Source organism: Desmodus rotundus, chromosome 1 (assembly GCF_022682495.2).
Source record: "Desmodus rotundus isolate HL8 chromosome 1, HLdesRot8A.1, whole genome shotgun sequence".
NCBI classification, from domain to species: Eukaryota; Metazoa; Chordata; class Mammalia; order Chiroptera; family Phyllostomidae; genus Desmodus; species Desmodus rotundus.
In genome coordinates, this window is record NC_071387.1 from 64,020,837 (window position 1) to 64,037,256 (window position 16,420).

At 32.3% G+C, this 16,420-nt stretch overlaps 1 protein-coding gene across 2 annotated transcripts in view; it reads left to right on the forward strand.

Moving 5' to 3' along the window:
• Positions 1–16,420, forward strand: part of CNTLN (centlein) — a 268,014-nt gene that overhangs the window by 133,884 nt on the left and 117,710 nt on the right. For both annotated transcript variants that reach the window (XM_053924685.1, XM_053924690.1), the window contains exons 9-12: positions 83–259; positions 2,077–2,202; positions 8,930–9,051; positions 10,397–10,516. In XM_053924685.1, the coding sequence (XP_053780660.1) occupies positions 83–259; positions 2,077–2,202; positions 8,930–9,051; positions 10,397–10,516 (545 nt within the window). The remainder of the gene's footprint in view (positions 1–82; positions 260–2,076; positions 2,203–8,929; positions 9,052–10,396; positions 10,517–16,420) is intronic.

A 16,420-nucleotide genomic window follows, 5' to 3' on the forward strand; every position in this document is an offset into this window, starting at 1 on the left:
ATAATATATTATGTTCAAATATTTGCATGTATGTAAGTAATATAAGACATAATTGTATTTGCACATATACTTTTTGAAATAGGTGTTTCAACGGCCATCTTTATCGAGTTTAGAAACCTTAATGGTCTCACAGAAGTCTGAAATTGAGTATTTACAGGAGAAACTGAAAATAGCAAATGAAAAACTCTCAGAGAACAGATCTACTAATAAGAGTTCCTCAGAAAAGAGCATCTTGACAAATACCGAAAGGAAACAAAAGGTAAGGACATTTTGTCATTTTGGGCGTTTGTCAGGATGAAGCTGGCAAGGCAAGCAGTGAAGTGAAAAACAAACAGCTGCTTTTACTTCTTTCTCTGCTTCTATTTCTGAAAACTTAAAAAAAATACCATGGGCCAAACACTCGATGAAATAATTGTTCGGAGTAGGTTGTTTTTTCTTTTTAAAGATAGAATATATAGTCCTAGTTTAATGAATGAAATATATTAGTATTATTACACCTGTTTTGTAGTAAATTAATATTCTTATATTGAAAAGTTTGGGCAAATATCATTCCTTTATGTAATCTACAGATAAATTAAACTAGTTTAGAATTTTAAAGATGTATTAGTCAGTAACTCAATATTTTAATTAGAAGAAAAATATATCTTAATGTTTTTGTTTTATTCAGAGATATTTACATACTGCCCATGTGCATTGTAAACTATTAAATGAAATTTAACATTAATATGCATAGTTATAAATTTTCACATTTAAAAGCATAGCAATACTGAAAAGTAAACAATTTTGTAATGTGTTCGTTGTCTATTAGCATCTCAGCTTTTTCTTTTTGTAGTATTCATTAATATTTCTGTTATGGTGCAAAAAATTCTATGAACATTGACTAATATTATAATTTCATAATATCACATTATAAGTATGTTATTTCTGGACAAATTGAAATAACACTTTCCTAAAAATAAGTAGTTTTAGACATACATTCTCACACTTGTCACTTCAGCAATAGAAAATAATGTTTTTAAAATTAGTAAGCCATGTTTTCAAGATAATTGTTTTTGGTTCTTTTCAATCTTTCCTGAGTAGAACAAACTATCTTAATAAAGAAAGCACTTAAAATTAGACTCATATTTCTGTGCTACTTTTATTTACTCCCTCTATTATTAGTAATTTACAGAAAAACAAGCTTTATGTATGTATGTATATTGTATATATTTAAAAAATTTAAACATAACTGCATTTTACATTTTTTGTAATTTTGCAATACTTTAATGGCATTGAGCTTCATTTAAATGAAATAAACCATTCTTAAAATTGAGAGAAAACATTACAGGACCTAATTTGGTTGCTTGCTGTGTTGCTGAAGTTTAAAAATGTACTGATTTGATGTTTTTTGCTCTTAACAAATGTCAAGAAAACAAGAGGAATATTTTGAACAAAATTTTTTCTTTCAAAAGGACATTCAGTAAGTTTGAACAATATGTTGCCCAGCTTAATAGTTGCTTTTACATATTCCTTCTCCAGATTGGTGTATGAAGCTGTACATAATATAAACACACATTCATGTCTCTAGTTAGCCACATTATAGTTAATGACCATATGGTCATTATGGTATAAGATCTACTGTCTGTTGTATTTATATTCCTCAAGCATATTGTTCCTTCAACTTCACAGTGTGTTAAACTATTTCAAAGGGAAAAAAATTCTTTCCCTCTTGTTTCTGGTTGTCCTATCAAGTGTAACCTTGGACCCTTATAGAGCAATTAGACCAGCCTCTATCCCCTCCTTTGTAATGAGGTTTCTTGCATTTCTGAGTCTATAACCCTTTAGTCTTCCCTAATGGGACATCATTATTCTGAAAGAAACAATGTAAATGTAAATGAATATTCTCATTAACGAGTCACAGAGAAACCTTTAGCAGTAGCACTGTGGTAATTCTGCTTGTTATTTCTCTGGTATTCCATGCAGGATTTTTTTTATAATTCATTATTAGTATTCAAAATTACTTGTTCTTTAATTTTGCATGTCTTTCATAATCCAGTGTTCCAACTAGTTCAACCATGTCCTTGTTCTATTCTCAAGGAACCACCTGTGAAACGTTCAAGGTCTTTGTCCCCAAAGAGCTCTTTCACAGACTCAGAGGAACTAAAGAAGCTGAGAAAAGCTGAAAGAAAGATTGAAAACTTAGAGAAGGCACTACAACTAAAGGTGAACATGAAATCATTTCTTTAGTAATAACCTTGCAAAGGTAAAGATAGACCAAAGTAAACATTTATTTCACAAATTACTGCTTATCATTCGTCTTCCCTTAATGTTATTACATGTATAGAAATGTGTGATTGGTTGGTGTTGTTTTAAGATTTCTGAGGATTATAAAGTAATAAATAATGCTATTTGAATACTGTTCACCACTTTAAAATTATTTGTAGATATTTTGGCTTGATATCTGGATTAAATTTCTTATAGGTTCTCATAGACAAAGAATAGAACTATGGCAAGTAAAAAGCCATTTCTTGTGTTTTTGTATATAATAAACATAAACAGACTAGTGAGTTAAAAACTACAAATCTAGCTCAGGCCACTAAAAAATAGTCCTTTACAGAAAAATTACATAGTCAAAATGGCAAATAAATATACATTATTTTTTCATTTCAGTTGAATTTGTCTTAGAAAACATGACATTTGACTTAGCATTCTACCAGTGTTTAAGAAACTTATACAGGCTATCCGTGTAGTTCCAAGCTATCTTTGAGAGTTTATACTTTCCAAGTTATATACTCTGTGAATTCTCTTTCAAAGAAGAAGTTGGTTGTGCATATCGAACCAATTTTTTGTGACCCTATTGAGGGCAATTACTTTTTTTGTAAATTTAGTATGGCTAATCTTTTCTTTCTTCAGTCACAGCTACACTGAAGGCTTGCATTATTTGAGATTTTTGCCATTTAACTGAATCTCAAACAGTTTTATGACATTCTATGAAAAGCTCAATTTACACATGATTAGAATCTTAATACATACAAAGATTAGATTCTTTGTCATATAGATTACTCTTAGGGAAAAAAAGTTTGACTTACATTATATGTGCTTTTTTTTTTGCCTTTTCACTAAACATTATGTTATATTTATTTAGAGTTAAACTGTTAGTTCTAAAACAAAGGAAAATTATCATCTACTGTTTCTACCAGAAGCAATATGATTAGATGTCGACTTCAGCTTACTAGCAGTTAGCCTACTTGAAATTTATACACCTGGAGCTATTTGCTCATTTATTTGTTTACTGCATAACTCATTGAGCAATGCCATTAGCCAAGCAATGTGCTAGCCACTTTTTGTTCAACAGGAAAAAGATGACTTTCTGTCTTTAAGACCCTTTCTCTAGATAAGAAGATGCTGAACCGGTAGATAGAATCTAGTGTATTAGTGTAAACGCTGGGGTATCACAGGATATTATGGCCATATTTTGGAAATCAGTTTATCATTTTCCTCCCTTTTGCATAGTTCTTGAAATGTACATACAGCTTCTATCCTGTATGCATCTGGGCTCTCCAGAGAAGCAAAACCAATAGGCTATCTATAACCCTTCAGTCTTCCTTAATGAGACATCATTATTCTGAAAGATAGATATATGTAAAGAGAGAGATTGATTTACTATTAGGAGTTGGCTCACATTATTATGGAGTCTGAGAAGTCCAAGATCTATAGTCATTAAGCTGGAGATCCAGGAGAGGCAATGGAATAGGTCCACTCTGAGTCCAAAGGCCTGAGGACCAGGAGAGCTGATGGTATAAGTTCCTGTTCCAATCCAAGCGTGAATCTCAAGGCAGGAGATCTGTGTTGCAGCTCAAAGACTGTCAAGCAGAAAGAAAGAATTCTTTCTTACTCAACCTTTTATTCTATTCAGGCCTTCAGTGGATTGGATGAAGCCTATCATATTAGGGAGGGCAACCTGCTTTTTCAGTCTGCTAGTTAAATGTTAAATTCACACAGAAGCACCCTCACCAATACACCCAGAAAAAATGATCAATGGAATATCTGGGCAGTGAAGTTGACACAGAAAATTAACCATTGCACATCGCATTCAGTAGTAGAGGACCTGTATGCATTTGCCCCAGAACTCTGTGGGTCTTTGGTAGATCCTTGTTTTTGGCAGGAAGGAGTAGAGCAATTTGGACATTTTTACATCTATTCTCCTCCATCTATTGAATTTCTTATCTCAGAAAGTCTTGGAAGCACTATACTAATTTATTTACTCATTTTTTTTTTACCTAAAAACACCTCTCTTGCATGAGGCCTCAAGTTCATTTTCCAGAGTAAAATTATTTTTCATACAATTTCTTTTTCATTTATACTTTTTCTGTATTCCTTTTCCGAGTCCATTTATAACAATCATGAATTTCAAATGTATATTTTCTGTCACAGATTTGCAAGATAAGGGAAAAAATAGGAGCATTTTTTTTCTTGCATTTTATTATTTAGTAGGAAAGGGCTTCTTTCTATTTTTTTAAAGACTTTATTTATTCCTAGAGAGAGGGGAAGGGAGGGAGAAAAAGAGGGAGAGAAACATCAATGTGAGAGAGAAGCATTGATCCGCAGCCCCTCGCATGCCTGCAACTAGGGGTCCAGCCTGCACCCCAGGCATGTTCCCTGACCGGGAAATGAACTAATTGCCATTTGACTTGCAGGACCACACCCAACCAACCCACTGAGCCACACAAGCCAGGGTGGAAAGGATTTTTTACTTATTTACACCTGAAGACATTTTTTTCATTCCTTTTACAAAGAGGGAGAGAGGGGGAGGGAGAGAGAGAGAGGGAGAGAGAGGGGAGGAGAGGGGAGGGGAGAAAGGGAAACATTGATGTGAGATAGAAATATTGATTAGTTGCCTCCTGTGCGTGCCCTGACCGGGAATCAAACATTTTGGTGTGCAGGATAATGCTCCAACCAACTGAGCCAGGATTTGGTTGGATTTCTTATTTTAAAGGGGCAAAAGAATTTAATTAAAAAGGGGCACTATAATCAATTGCATTTAACAAAAGAAGTGCATAAATAAACCGTGTATTGTAAAGCAATTCTAAGAAGAGTGATTGTAGGGTACTTTTAATTTACATATATATATATTTTGATACATTGAAATGAGGCTCTTCATTATGTCAATACTAAGTCATGCATATTATTCTAATATTAGTTACGAGTTTTGTATAAATATTAACACATTATCTTGCTCAGCTTACTTCTGTGGCCAGTTGTACATGTTTTCAAATGGGTGACCAGTGTTGTAATGAAAGAGCCAATAGTAATAGAAGTGATGAAAGCTGTTATAAAAATCCCACCAATTTTCAAATCCTGACTTTATGAATCTAGTGAACTAACAACTTACAAAGTCTAATTTGGAAAGTAATGCATCAGAGCTTTATGAAATTCATAGTATCCTTGAGGTCACTAATGCCACAAATCTCTGCTTTACTGACTTTAATGCATTTGGCAACTTGATCCTAAAGCATTTTTCTATGCCATTTAATAACTTCAGTGTATCTTTTGAGTACAGTTCATATGTCTTATTTTTTAATGTTACCATATTTATGAACTTTGTACATTCTTCTGAAATTAAACATCCATGGAATCCTTGCATTTTCTAAAAGGTTTTACTAAAAACCTTACTGCTGTTTTCTGAAGATTGAGTCACTGTTTCATTAACAGTGTTTATACCCTCAGTGTTTGTCTTATACCTGTCACGGTGCCTTTGACCAAACTACAAGAATAGATTAAGAATCATTTCTGTTCTTATGATCTCAAAGTAGAATTGCATACATCATTGAGGCACAAATTCATGGATGAAACTTCATTTAAGAATAATTGTAAAATTCCCTGCCTGGTGTAGCTCAGTGGATTGAGTGCGGGCTGCGAATCATAGGGTCATGGGTTCAATTCCCACTCAGGGCACATGCCTGGGTTGCAGGCCACATACCCAGTAGGGGGCTCATGAGAGACAACCACACACTGACATTTCTCTCCATCTCTTTCTCCTTCCCCTCTCTCTAAAAATAAATAAAATCTTAAAAAAAATTATAAGTTATGTCCATCAAATTGATTTTTCAAATAATATCTAGTTTGCTTTATTTTAATAGTTTAGATTTTAATAATTTTATAAGAACTACGTAAACTCTCTAGTTTTAGGTATAGTAAATTATGTTTATAGTAACATGTAAAATTAAAGCTTAAAGCTTATCTGTAGAACTATTTTCACATAATTACTACTTAATGGAAGGAGCCACTTATTTCAATTACTATAGAAAAGTCAAAACTATTTCCTAATATTGAGTATATTACTCTAACGTGTTAGCAATTACAGGTGGCCAAACTGAGTACTTTAAATACTATGCATTGCATGGAACCTGACATACTGTCAGTGACATATTGGACTCGGAAAATTTTTATTGCATCTTAATCTTTGGATTAATAACAAACAGTTAATTATTTGAGAATTAGAGAAAATATTGGGTACAAATTCAGTGATTAATGGTAGCTCAGGTAGTAGGGAAAAATGCTGAAATAATGACAGTACTAATAACAGCAACCTCAATTTGTTCCATTAATTCAATGGAGGATTATTGTAAAAGGTAACAGAAAAACTTTGGATATCTTATTTTATTAATTTTTACTTTTGGGTTAGTCTTTTAGGTTCTGTTGATTCAGAGTTTCTAGGAACTCTAACATAGACTTTTGATGATTCCAAAACACTGAGACTATAATAATTTTTAAGACATTCATTGTAAATAAGAGTTTATCGAGAAGGACTTTGATTCAATGAAGAATACTTACACTTAGCTGTTTTAGAGGCATTTAATAAAGTAATCAGTTTAAATATGTTTATTTTAAATTATGTTTTGATATGAATCTTTTATAATATCTCTAAATTTCTTGTAATTATTTAATTCATACTTTTATAATATATCTTATTTAAATTTCCAATAAACATTATTAGTTCTTAAGGAATCCTAATAAGTAAACTTATAATAAATGAACTTATGTTCATTTATGAGAAGATATCACCCTTACTAATTACCATTCTTCTATTTGGCTAGTTTAAATTATGCATTTATTTCACATATTTAAGATTAGAAAGCTTACTATTCAAAGAAGTGAAATGATATTTGGATTGTTTATCAACAGTGTGGAAAACTCAAGGTCAAGGTTAAATCATTCTTTATGTTCTAGAAGAAGATACATAAATAGCTTCTATTTTGGAGATGAGGCAACTGAGACATACTGACTTTAAGTAGCTATGTCAAAGTAATATTTAGTAACTTTAAGCAACAGGAATTGAACTCTTATCAGCACTTAACATCCTGCATGTAATAAGTGCTTAATATATGGTTCTTCAGTTGACATTGAATTCAGTATCCTGAATTTTTAACCATGGTATTAAAACCATGTTACTTTTTAGCAAGTTTGCTGTCACTGGAATTTGTCAGGATAACATTTGGTCTGATTGTCCCTTTCAAGTGATGCCATTCTCATGATTTTTTATCAAGCACTTCAATTGCCATATGGCATACAGTCCACTTGGTATACACAGGACTCAAATGCTTCCTAATAACTAAAGAGAATTACTGAAGTTATTCTACCATACATATATTCAAAGCAGAATGACAAAATACCCATACTGTTGAGACAGGTAGAATTACAATAAAATAATGTAAACTCTATAAAGTATTATCTTACTCTTGATAAGCTAGATAGATAGTCAAGGAAACAGTGAATTTGACTTCTAAATGATAAGGGCATTAAGGAAGCTGGGTTTCGCCTTGTGCCTCTATAGGGCAATTACAGTGCCAGGGACTCTACCTGTATATTACCTCATGTAATTTAGTTGTCACAATTTAAACCTCTATGTCCTTTTCAATATTTTACAGAAAAAGGAATTGAATTAATTTAAATAGTGTTCTTAAGATTGTGCATGCAGCTAACAGGAGAGAGCTTCAAGAATGGAGTTCATATCTTTCTCATTGCCTTGTGCCTCCTCATCTCACCTCACTAAACTATTAGACAGGACCTGTTGACCCCCCGAATAAGTATACAAGTTCCTTCATAGAGAAATATGAAAAAAAGGGTTTCAAAAACAAATTTGAAATTCTCAAGGGTAAAAAAACTCGAGGATTTTTCTGTTTTATTTTGAGAAACACAGTGCATAAATCATGTAAATACATTCTCTGAACTGAAAATTTGGCCTTATAAGTTCATTTTGTGGTTATATCTAAAAGTGAAGATTTATCTCATGTGCTCTATTTAAGACATTTGGAAGTCATTGACTATAATTGTTTAACCCAGTAATGTTTGGCCTGCCTATTCCAAGACCTTTTCAAAAGTATTAAGTCCAGCTTTCCCATTTTATTGTAATTCTTAGTGGTATTAAAACAAAAGGCTAAACTATGCTACTCCTAACATGCAAACTGATTTTCTTCCTCTTATGTTATTCTTGTGCCCTTATAACAGACTAATCATGAATGCCTGAGTTGAAGAATTGATCTTACTAGTCACTTACACAAAATATATGTGCACTTATAACTAACAAACTAATCATGCTTATTAGATGGAAAAACTTGTTTAGTGAAAACAAAAAAAGTTAAAACATCTGCAAGAGTGGCTCATAAATATTTGTATGTATTAATGACAGGGAAAGAAAGCTAATTTGCTAGCACAAATTTGAAATTACTTAACCAGCTTTTAAAAAAGCAGTGAGAGTTGAATTTATCAAGCAAATCTATACAGTGACTTTAGGAATTCTCCTTAAATTAGATAAGTAGTATAAATTCATTTATTTATGTTTATATTCTTTTTTTGTTTAAATTTCATTTTTAGATAGGTAACCTTTTATTTGTAACACTTTACTAATACTTTCTTCAAACTTATGTACTTGCGTTTTTGTGTTCTACAGAGCCAAGAAAATGATGAGCTAAGAGATGCCCATGAAAAACGCAAGGAAAGGCTACAGATGTTACAGACCAACTACAGGGCAGTAAAAGAGCAATTAAAACAGTGGGAAGAAGGCAGTGGCATGTGAGTTACATAGCTCATAAAGGCATTTCCCTAAATATTAAATGGAATGGAGTAGCATCATATACGTGTTTTAATGGCTTTTGTTTGATTTTAAAAAATTATTTGGTAGTCAAATCTTTATTGTGAAATTTTAAATAACGAATATAATAAATGAAAACAGAATATGCTAGCAATAAATATAGGTTTTCATATCATTTATAGAAATCATAAGTGTAGGTAATTATGAATTCTTATATATATTTTTATATCAATAGTGCAGCTTAATAAATGTATGTAATTTAAAGCAAGAATAGTTAATAGTCATCTGATTGAAAAGTATTTTAAATAAATAAAATACTGGTGCTACAATACTTATAACTCAAAAAGTATTTGTTTTAATTGAAAGACGAGGAATATGAAATTCATGTACATAGTTAACTGTCTTAAACCTACTTCAGCCTAGTATGTAATTAGAAAATCTTTTCTATCCATCACTTTGTTCTGCAGCTTATCTGAATGAATTGGTGGTCTCAGTTCAGTTGCTCTTGAAGTGTTCAGATCTTGGTTAGTTGCAAGTGGCTCTCCTGCTAACAGCAGCAACAGAGAGCAAAGGACTGAATGCGTACAGAAAATACACCTTTTCATCTTTTGAGGGGGATCCTTTAGGGCAATGTTGATGATACTCATTCATGTTTTCTATAGAGAAACACTATTTCTAAATTAGACAGTAGAGCAGTTTTACAAAAAAAACCAAAGAGTTTGTTTTATGTACAGAAAATTAAAATATAAAGGGCATTTGGCATATTTTGTAGACAATTGTCACATCTAATTTTTTCCTTTGAAGATTAAAAATGTTTCATATTGTTTGTTAGTAAAACATTGATAACACAATTTGTTCTGGATTTAGAGTGTGCTCACCTAACATTTTAGCAGTCACTAGAAGTATGAAAACTAATTTCTGACATATTCATTGATAATAAATAGCTTGTTTTAATATAGAGCAAATATACCACATTCAGGTTGGTTCATAGCAAATTCTAGATGAGTGGATTGCTTATATCCTGTTTTAGAAACTGTGACATTCCTACAAGGTATGTTTTATTATAGTAGAATGAATGAGAGAAAAAGAATATCATGTATCTGCTTGAAAGTTTGCTTTCTATAATAACAGTTTAGCTTTTTAGGAAATTATGATGTAGGGTACTAATATCTATGTACTCAGGTTTTAGGGGATTCATTTTGTAAACAGTGAGCTTGAATTAGAAATTCGGTCAATAGATAATTTAAAATTTGAGGGATTATTTAAATAAATTTTTAATGCACTCTGAACATGTTAAGGAAGAAAACAACTTTACTTTAAAAATAGGATGGAAATCAGAAAAATAAAGAGAGCAGATCCTCGACAACTTCAACAAGAAGATTCTGATGCTGTGTGGAATGAACTGGCCTATTTCAAAAGGGAAAATCAGGAACTAATGATTCAAAAGTGAGTTTCTTTTTTTAATAATATGGACTTAGATAAATATTTGGGACAAGGTTTTTATGGCTTAAAGGCCATGAGAGAAAAACTTTAGAAAATTTGGAAATGAAATAATTGGGTTTTTTGCCAATAAAATTAAAGGGGAAAAAGTACTAATTTTTAAAATATATATATATGTATAATGCAATAAGAAGTTGCACATTTGCTAGCTCTAGCTGAAACTGTATAATATGATCTAGGGATTGTGTTAATTAATGTGGCTCTCATCTGTCGGAGGTGTCGCTCTTCATTAGCCTGTATTTTAGACACTGCCGTGCTTCATTTTTGGAATGAGGTGGAGAGGGGATAACCTAGCCAGCCATCCTTGTTTGATCTCCTAGATATATACGCAATGCAGAATGCCTGAGCTCTCTTGGTTCCCTGCCCTGTCCTGCTAATCCCAGCTGAGCTCATTATGGTGTAGCCTTGCTGCTACTCTTGGAGCCAGAGCTGTCCAAGCTAATTACTGGTAGCAGCAGAACTGCCTGTTAAGGGTCTGGTATGGATCTGCTAACATGGTCCTTGGTAGTGACCTGCAGAAGACACGAGGGAATTGCTTTCTTTCTTGCCATACACTGCCTGTCCTTTGGGCTTAATGCTGATCCCTCACATAGGTCTTTTAGCTACCCTAAATATAAAACTTGATGAAGGATACTCATATTTTAGAAAACATACAGTTTGCTTCCTTGATCTTATAATCCACAGGCTATTATATTCAGCTTGGAAAAGAAAGAACACTCCCCTCTGCTTTAAAAAAAAAAAAAATCAACATAATTAGCCTCTTTTGTTATTTAACTATTTCTTCATTTAGAGTTAATTTTTGACGTTCAGACCATGCAAATTTTTGAAAGCCTGGATGTCTTTTAGATTATTAGAATTTAGCATAATGTAATTAAATATCATTGACTTTCTTAGCTGAAAATAAAAATCTTATTTTATATATTATATGATAACACATGTAACTTTAGATCACCACTTTTTTGTGTAATTGTAAAATTTGAGGAACTTATCATATATTTAAATGTGTACTTTCAATTACCTCTTAGAGTGTACTACACTCTAGTAGCACTAATGTTTGATGCTAATAATAGTCTCTTATCTGGAAAATTATTTTTATAAATTTGTCTCAGAAACATTTTCTGATAATTTTAATAGCTTTATTGAGATATAATTTACAAACCATATAATGCACTATATAAAGTGAACAATTCAATAGCTTTTAGTATATTTAAAGAGTTGTGCATCATTTTAGAAGGTTTTCATTTTAGAAGATTTTCATTAAAACCCCCTAAAACTCTAACACCCCTTAGCTGTCACCTCCCTAATTCTTCCACCCACCCTTCCCAGCCCTCGGTAACCACTGATTTACCTTATGTGTCTGTAGATTTGCCTGTGCTGGGCATTTCAGAGAAATGGAATCGTACAGCATGTGTTCCTCTTGACTAGCTTCTTTCACTTGGCATAATGTTTTCATAAACTTTACTTATACTGTAGTACATATCAGTACTTTCTCTGATAATCTTTAATGTTCGTTTTGTTTACATGAATGAAAGTTAATTTTGGACAAAGTGTATTAGGTGAGAAGACCTAACTAGTTTCAAGATCTAATGTCAAGAAAATTTCAAGCAGAGATTAGCTATAAGGGGTTGTTTGGGGTTTATTTTATTCATTAATGAAGTATAAATAAAGAAGAAGTAATAAGGCCTTTTTAAGAAAATGAGGGAACTGTTACAGTCCTTGTCTGTTCACTCAGCAGTATATAGATGTTACAAGGAGCTCTTTGAATTAAATACTAACAGTCATTACTAAAAGTGTGGAACTTTTTCCTTCTGAACTCTTTAAATTCATTGATGCGATAGCCACTTGCATAAGTTTTAACTTGGTTAAACATACTGAAGTTTGTGTTGATAAACTTTTAAAAATGCTAAATAATGATATAAACTTTAAGTCATATACTAACATTTGGTGGGAGGAGGCTTGAGTTATTTTGTGAAAAATGTATTCACTTAGTCTGTGTGTTTGAGCTACTGCTCAGTGACAGGTACTCTGCCAGGTGAATGAAATGAGAACATAAGTCACATTTTCTACCCTCAGGGAGCTTCCTTGGAAACATGCTTAATATTAAATGTTCTAATGAAATATGATGTTAAAATGAAACTCAAAGTATCACAGTGAAATTCACAGTGAAATAAGGCTTATGAAACATAAGTCTTGTTTCATTAAAATAAAACTTTATTGAAATTTGTTTTTATTCATTTTACTGAGGACGGATTTACTTTTTAAGAATTTTTATAGTACATTGATTTTCTAGCATATAGTTTTATAAGTTATAACATATACTGTGCGTCTAAAAACATGTAAATAGAATCATACAAAATATGACCTTTCATTTTTGGCTTCTTTTACTTTGCATAGTTTCCAAGGTTCATCCATATTGTAGTATGTATTAGTATTTCATTCATTTTTGCACCTGAATAATATTGTATGTATATACCACAAGGTATTTATTCATTTATCCATTGATGGGTATTTGGGTTTCTTCTACTTTGAGGGTATTATCAGTAGTGCAACTATGCACGTTTGTGTATAAGTACTTGTTTTCAATTTTTTGTACAGAATTTCTGGATTATATGGTAAGTCTATGTTTAACTTTTTGAGGAACTGCCAGATGTCTTGTAGAGGCTGTATCATGTTACATTCCCACCAGAAGTCTGAAGGGAAGGCTCCACTTCCTCCGGATTGTTGTTAATACCTGTTATTTTCTTCTTCTTTCTTTCAGTTAAAGTATGACCATCTTAATGAGTATGAAGTGATGTCTCATCGTGGTATTATTTGCATATTCTTTTTCTCAGACATTTGTGAATATATTTTTCCATTCTGTAGGTTGCCCCTTTCTTTTCTTGATAGTGTTCTTTGATGCACAAACGTTTTTAATTTTGCTGAAGTCCAGTTTATGTATTTTTTTCTTTTATTCCTTATGCTTTTGGTGTCCTATGGTTATCGCCAAGTACAAGATTATGAAGATTTATACCCATGTTTTCTCCTGTTTTATAGATTTAACTCATATTTAGATTTTTAACTAAATTTTTATATGGTGTAGGTGACCAACTTTATTCTTTTGCTTGTGAATATCCTGTTGTCTCAGATATTATTTTTACAACTTTGACAAACAGTCTATATGATTACATGTAAAAGTTTATGAGATGAACTAAGAAGTTGAGAATTTAAATATATCTGTCCTTGAGAAATCAGTCCAACATGTAACAGCACAGGTCATCATAAGCCAAGGGCAAAGCAGACTATAAGGTCTGGGATATTAATGTAATTAAGAGCTGTACAAGTTATTGGGGTCCATTGAAAGGCAATAGATTCCAAGGCTATGTGGCAACTGGCTTTACATCTTAGTTACTTGATGATTGAGAATCAGGGACAACATTTATCCAATGAGAGTGGAGCCTTCAGAAGTAAACTCGTCTCTTAAGTATTCCTAGGTAAGAGTGGGAAGTTTCAGAACAAGATTAGCACAAAACTTAATTCATTGCTGAGCTCCAGCCCCAAAGGCCAGAGTCCCTTACATTCTTTTTTCTATCTCTAGAATGCTTCAGAATGTGGTGCAACTTAAGACCTATAGATAGTCTTTAAGAATTCACTCAAGATACTGTTAAAGTACTGGAGCCTGAAGTGAGGAAACCATTTTAGCTAAGCAAATAATATGTTACAAAAGCCTCTAAGCAGCTCTCTTTATGGAGCACTTCTGTGCTTCCCCACCCTCTTCTTTCCCCAGGGTGTTCCTGTTCATTCTCTCTCTCTCTCTTTCTTCCTCCTTGTCCCCCCCGCCCCCACAAGCTTGAAGGGTCCTTCATTTGGTGTAACTTATTTCCCGAACGCATTTCTTCTATGGCTCACTTGTTCTACCTCTGTGACTTTCTAAATACATACATACATGCATACATATATACATACATACAGAAGTCTTTAAACTATGGAGGTTTATAATATTAAATCTGCATGGTTTACATGGAGATTTAGTTACATATAACTAAATTTAGTTACATGGGTATTAGTTACATATAACAGAATCTGTGTGACCCTTTGTATTGTTTGTGCTTTCATTCATTCTAAAAATGCTGGGCACTTGAGGTAGAATATTGAGCAAAACATATGTCTCCAGGCCTCACACAGCTTTAGTTTATTGGGGACCACAAATAATAATCAATAAGCACAAAAATATAGAATTACAAACTTTGATTAATTTGAAGATAAAGCTCTTTTATGCCTGTCTGTGTTTGTGCTTTCCCTGATTCTTTCCATTTTTTTCACCATTTTTCTTTTTCCTGCCACCCCATGTGGCTAAGGTATACAAATGGTTCATAATTTTGTTTGCTGTATAATCAGTCAAAATTGTGGGTTATATATGGTTTTCATTGTGGTAAAACATATATAACATAAAACTTACCATTGTAACCATTTTCAGATGTACAGTTCAGTGCTATTAAATATACTCACATTGTTGTACTACCACCACCAGAATATTTCATCTTCTCAATTGAAACTCTGTACCCACTAAATAATACCTCCCTGCTCCTTTTTCCCTCAGTCTTTGTCTCTTTCTCCCTTCTGTCTCTATGAATTTGCCTTTTCTAGATACCTCATATAAGTGGAATCTTACAATATTTTTCTTTTCACATCTGGCTTATCTCATTTGTCATAATGTTTTCAAGGTTTTTCCATGTTTTAGTGTGTCAGATTTTTTTCCTGTTTAAGATGGAACAATTTTATATTGTATGTATAAACCACAATTTGTTTATTTATTCAATAGGTGTTTGGGTTGTTCCCACCTATGTGCTATTACATTTTGTTGCATTTTCATTGTATTTGGCCATACAGTTAACAAGATTGTGGGCTAAGAAAAAATAGCGTTTTGCGTCTGTTGGCAGCTATTTCACTGGAGTAAATGGAAAACAATATTTCAGAGTTTTAATTTCTGACTCTTTATATTAACTTTCGATGTTTATACCTTAAATTGTTTTAATATATTTAAGACCACATACATGTGGTATTTATTTTTTGAGGTTATCATAAGTCTTAGTGTGTTTGGGCTGCTATAACAAAATACCACAGATTGGATAGTTTATAAACAATAGAAACTTATTTCTCACAGTTCTGGAGGCTGAAAGTCTGAGATTGGGGTGCCCTCAGCCTATTTCCAGGTCGCAGATTTTGTGTCATGTCCTTACATGATGGAAGGGGCAAGGGAGCCCTCTGGGTCCCCTTATGAGAGCTCCACTCTCATGAGCTAAGTCCCTCCCAAAGGCTCCCCCTCCTAATACTACTGTCTTTGTTTGGGTTTAGAATTTCAACATGAATTTTAGGGGATGCAAACATTGGGATCATAGCACCATAAAAATAGTATTAATTTAATTGCAGCCATAATTTGTTTTCATCCATTTGAGGCAATATTTATATATTAAAATATAAATATACATAAAATATGTATGTTTTAAATTACTTAAAGAATAACATAGTATTTACTTAAAGAATTACACAGTAAATTTTAAGTATTTAGTGAATAATCCTTTGATTTTTCTGAAAGTGTTATCAAAGTTACTTTCTATAAGTGTGTTTGTCATACTAACTCAGTCTGTCGTAAACATTTTTTCCCTATGGCAGATATCAATAACCTTGAGTTTGAACATCTGACTTGAGTTCTAAAGATCATATATAAATATCAGATTTTATTTTGAATGGTAGGTAACTAATACAAAGTGTTTACTTATTCTAAAAACTACTTCAGGTTTTAGGATAGTTTGTTTTCAATGTAGGTCAGTTGCTTTTTAGGATTCATAAGAAATAAATGGCATCATACATATA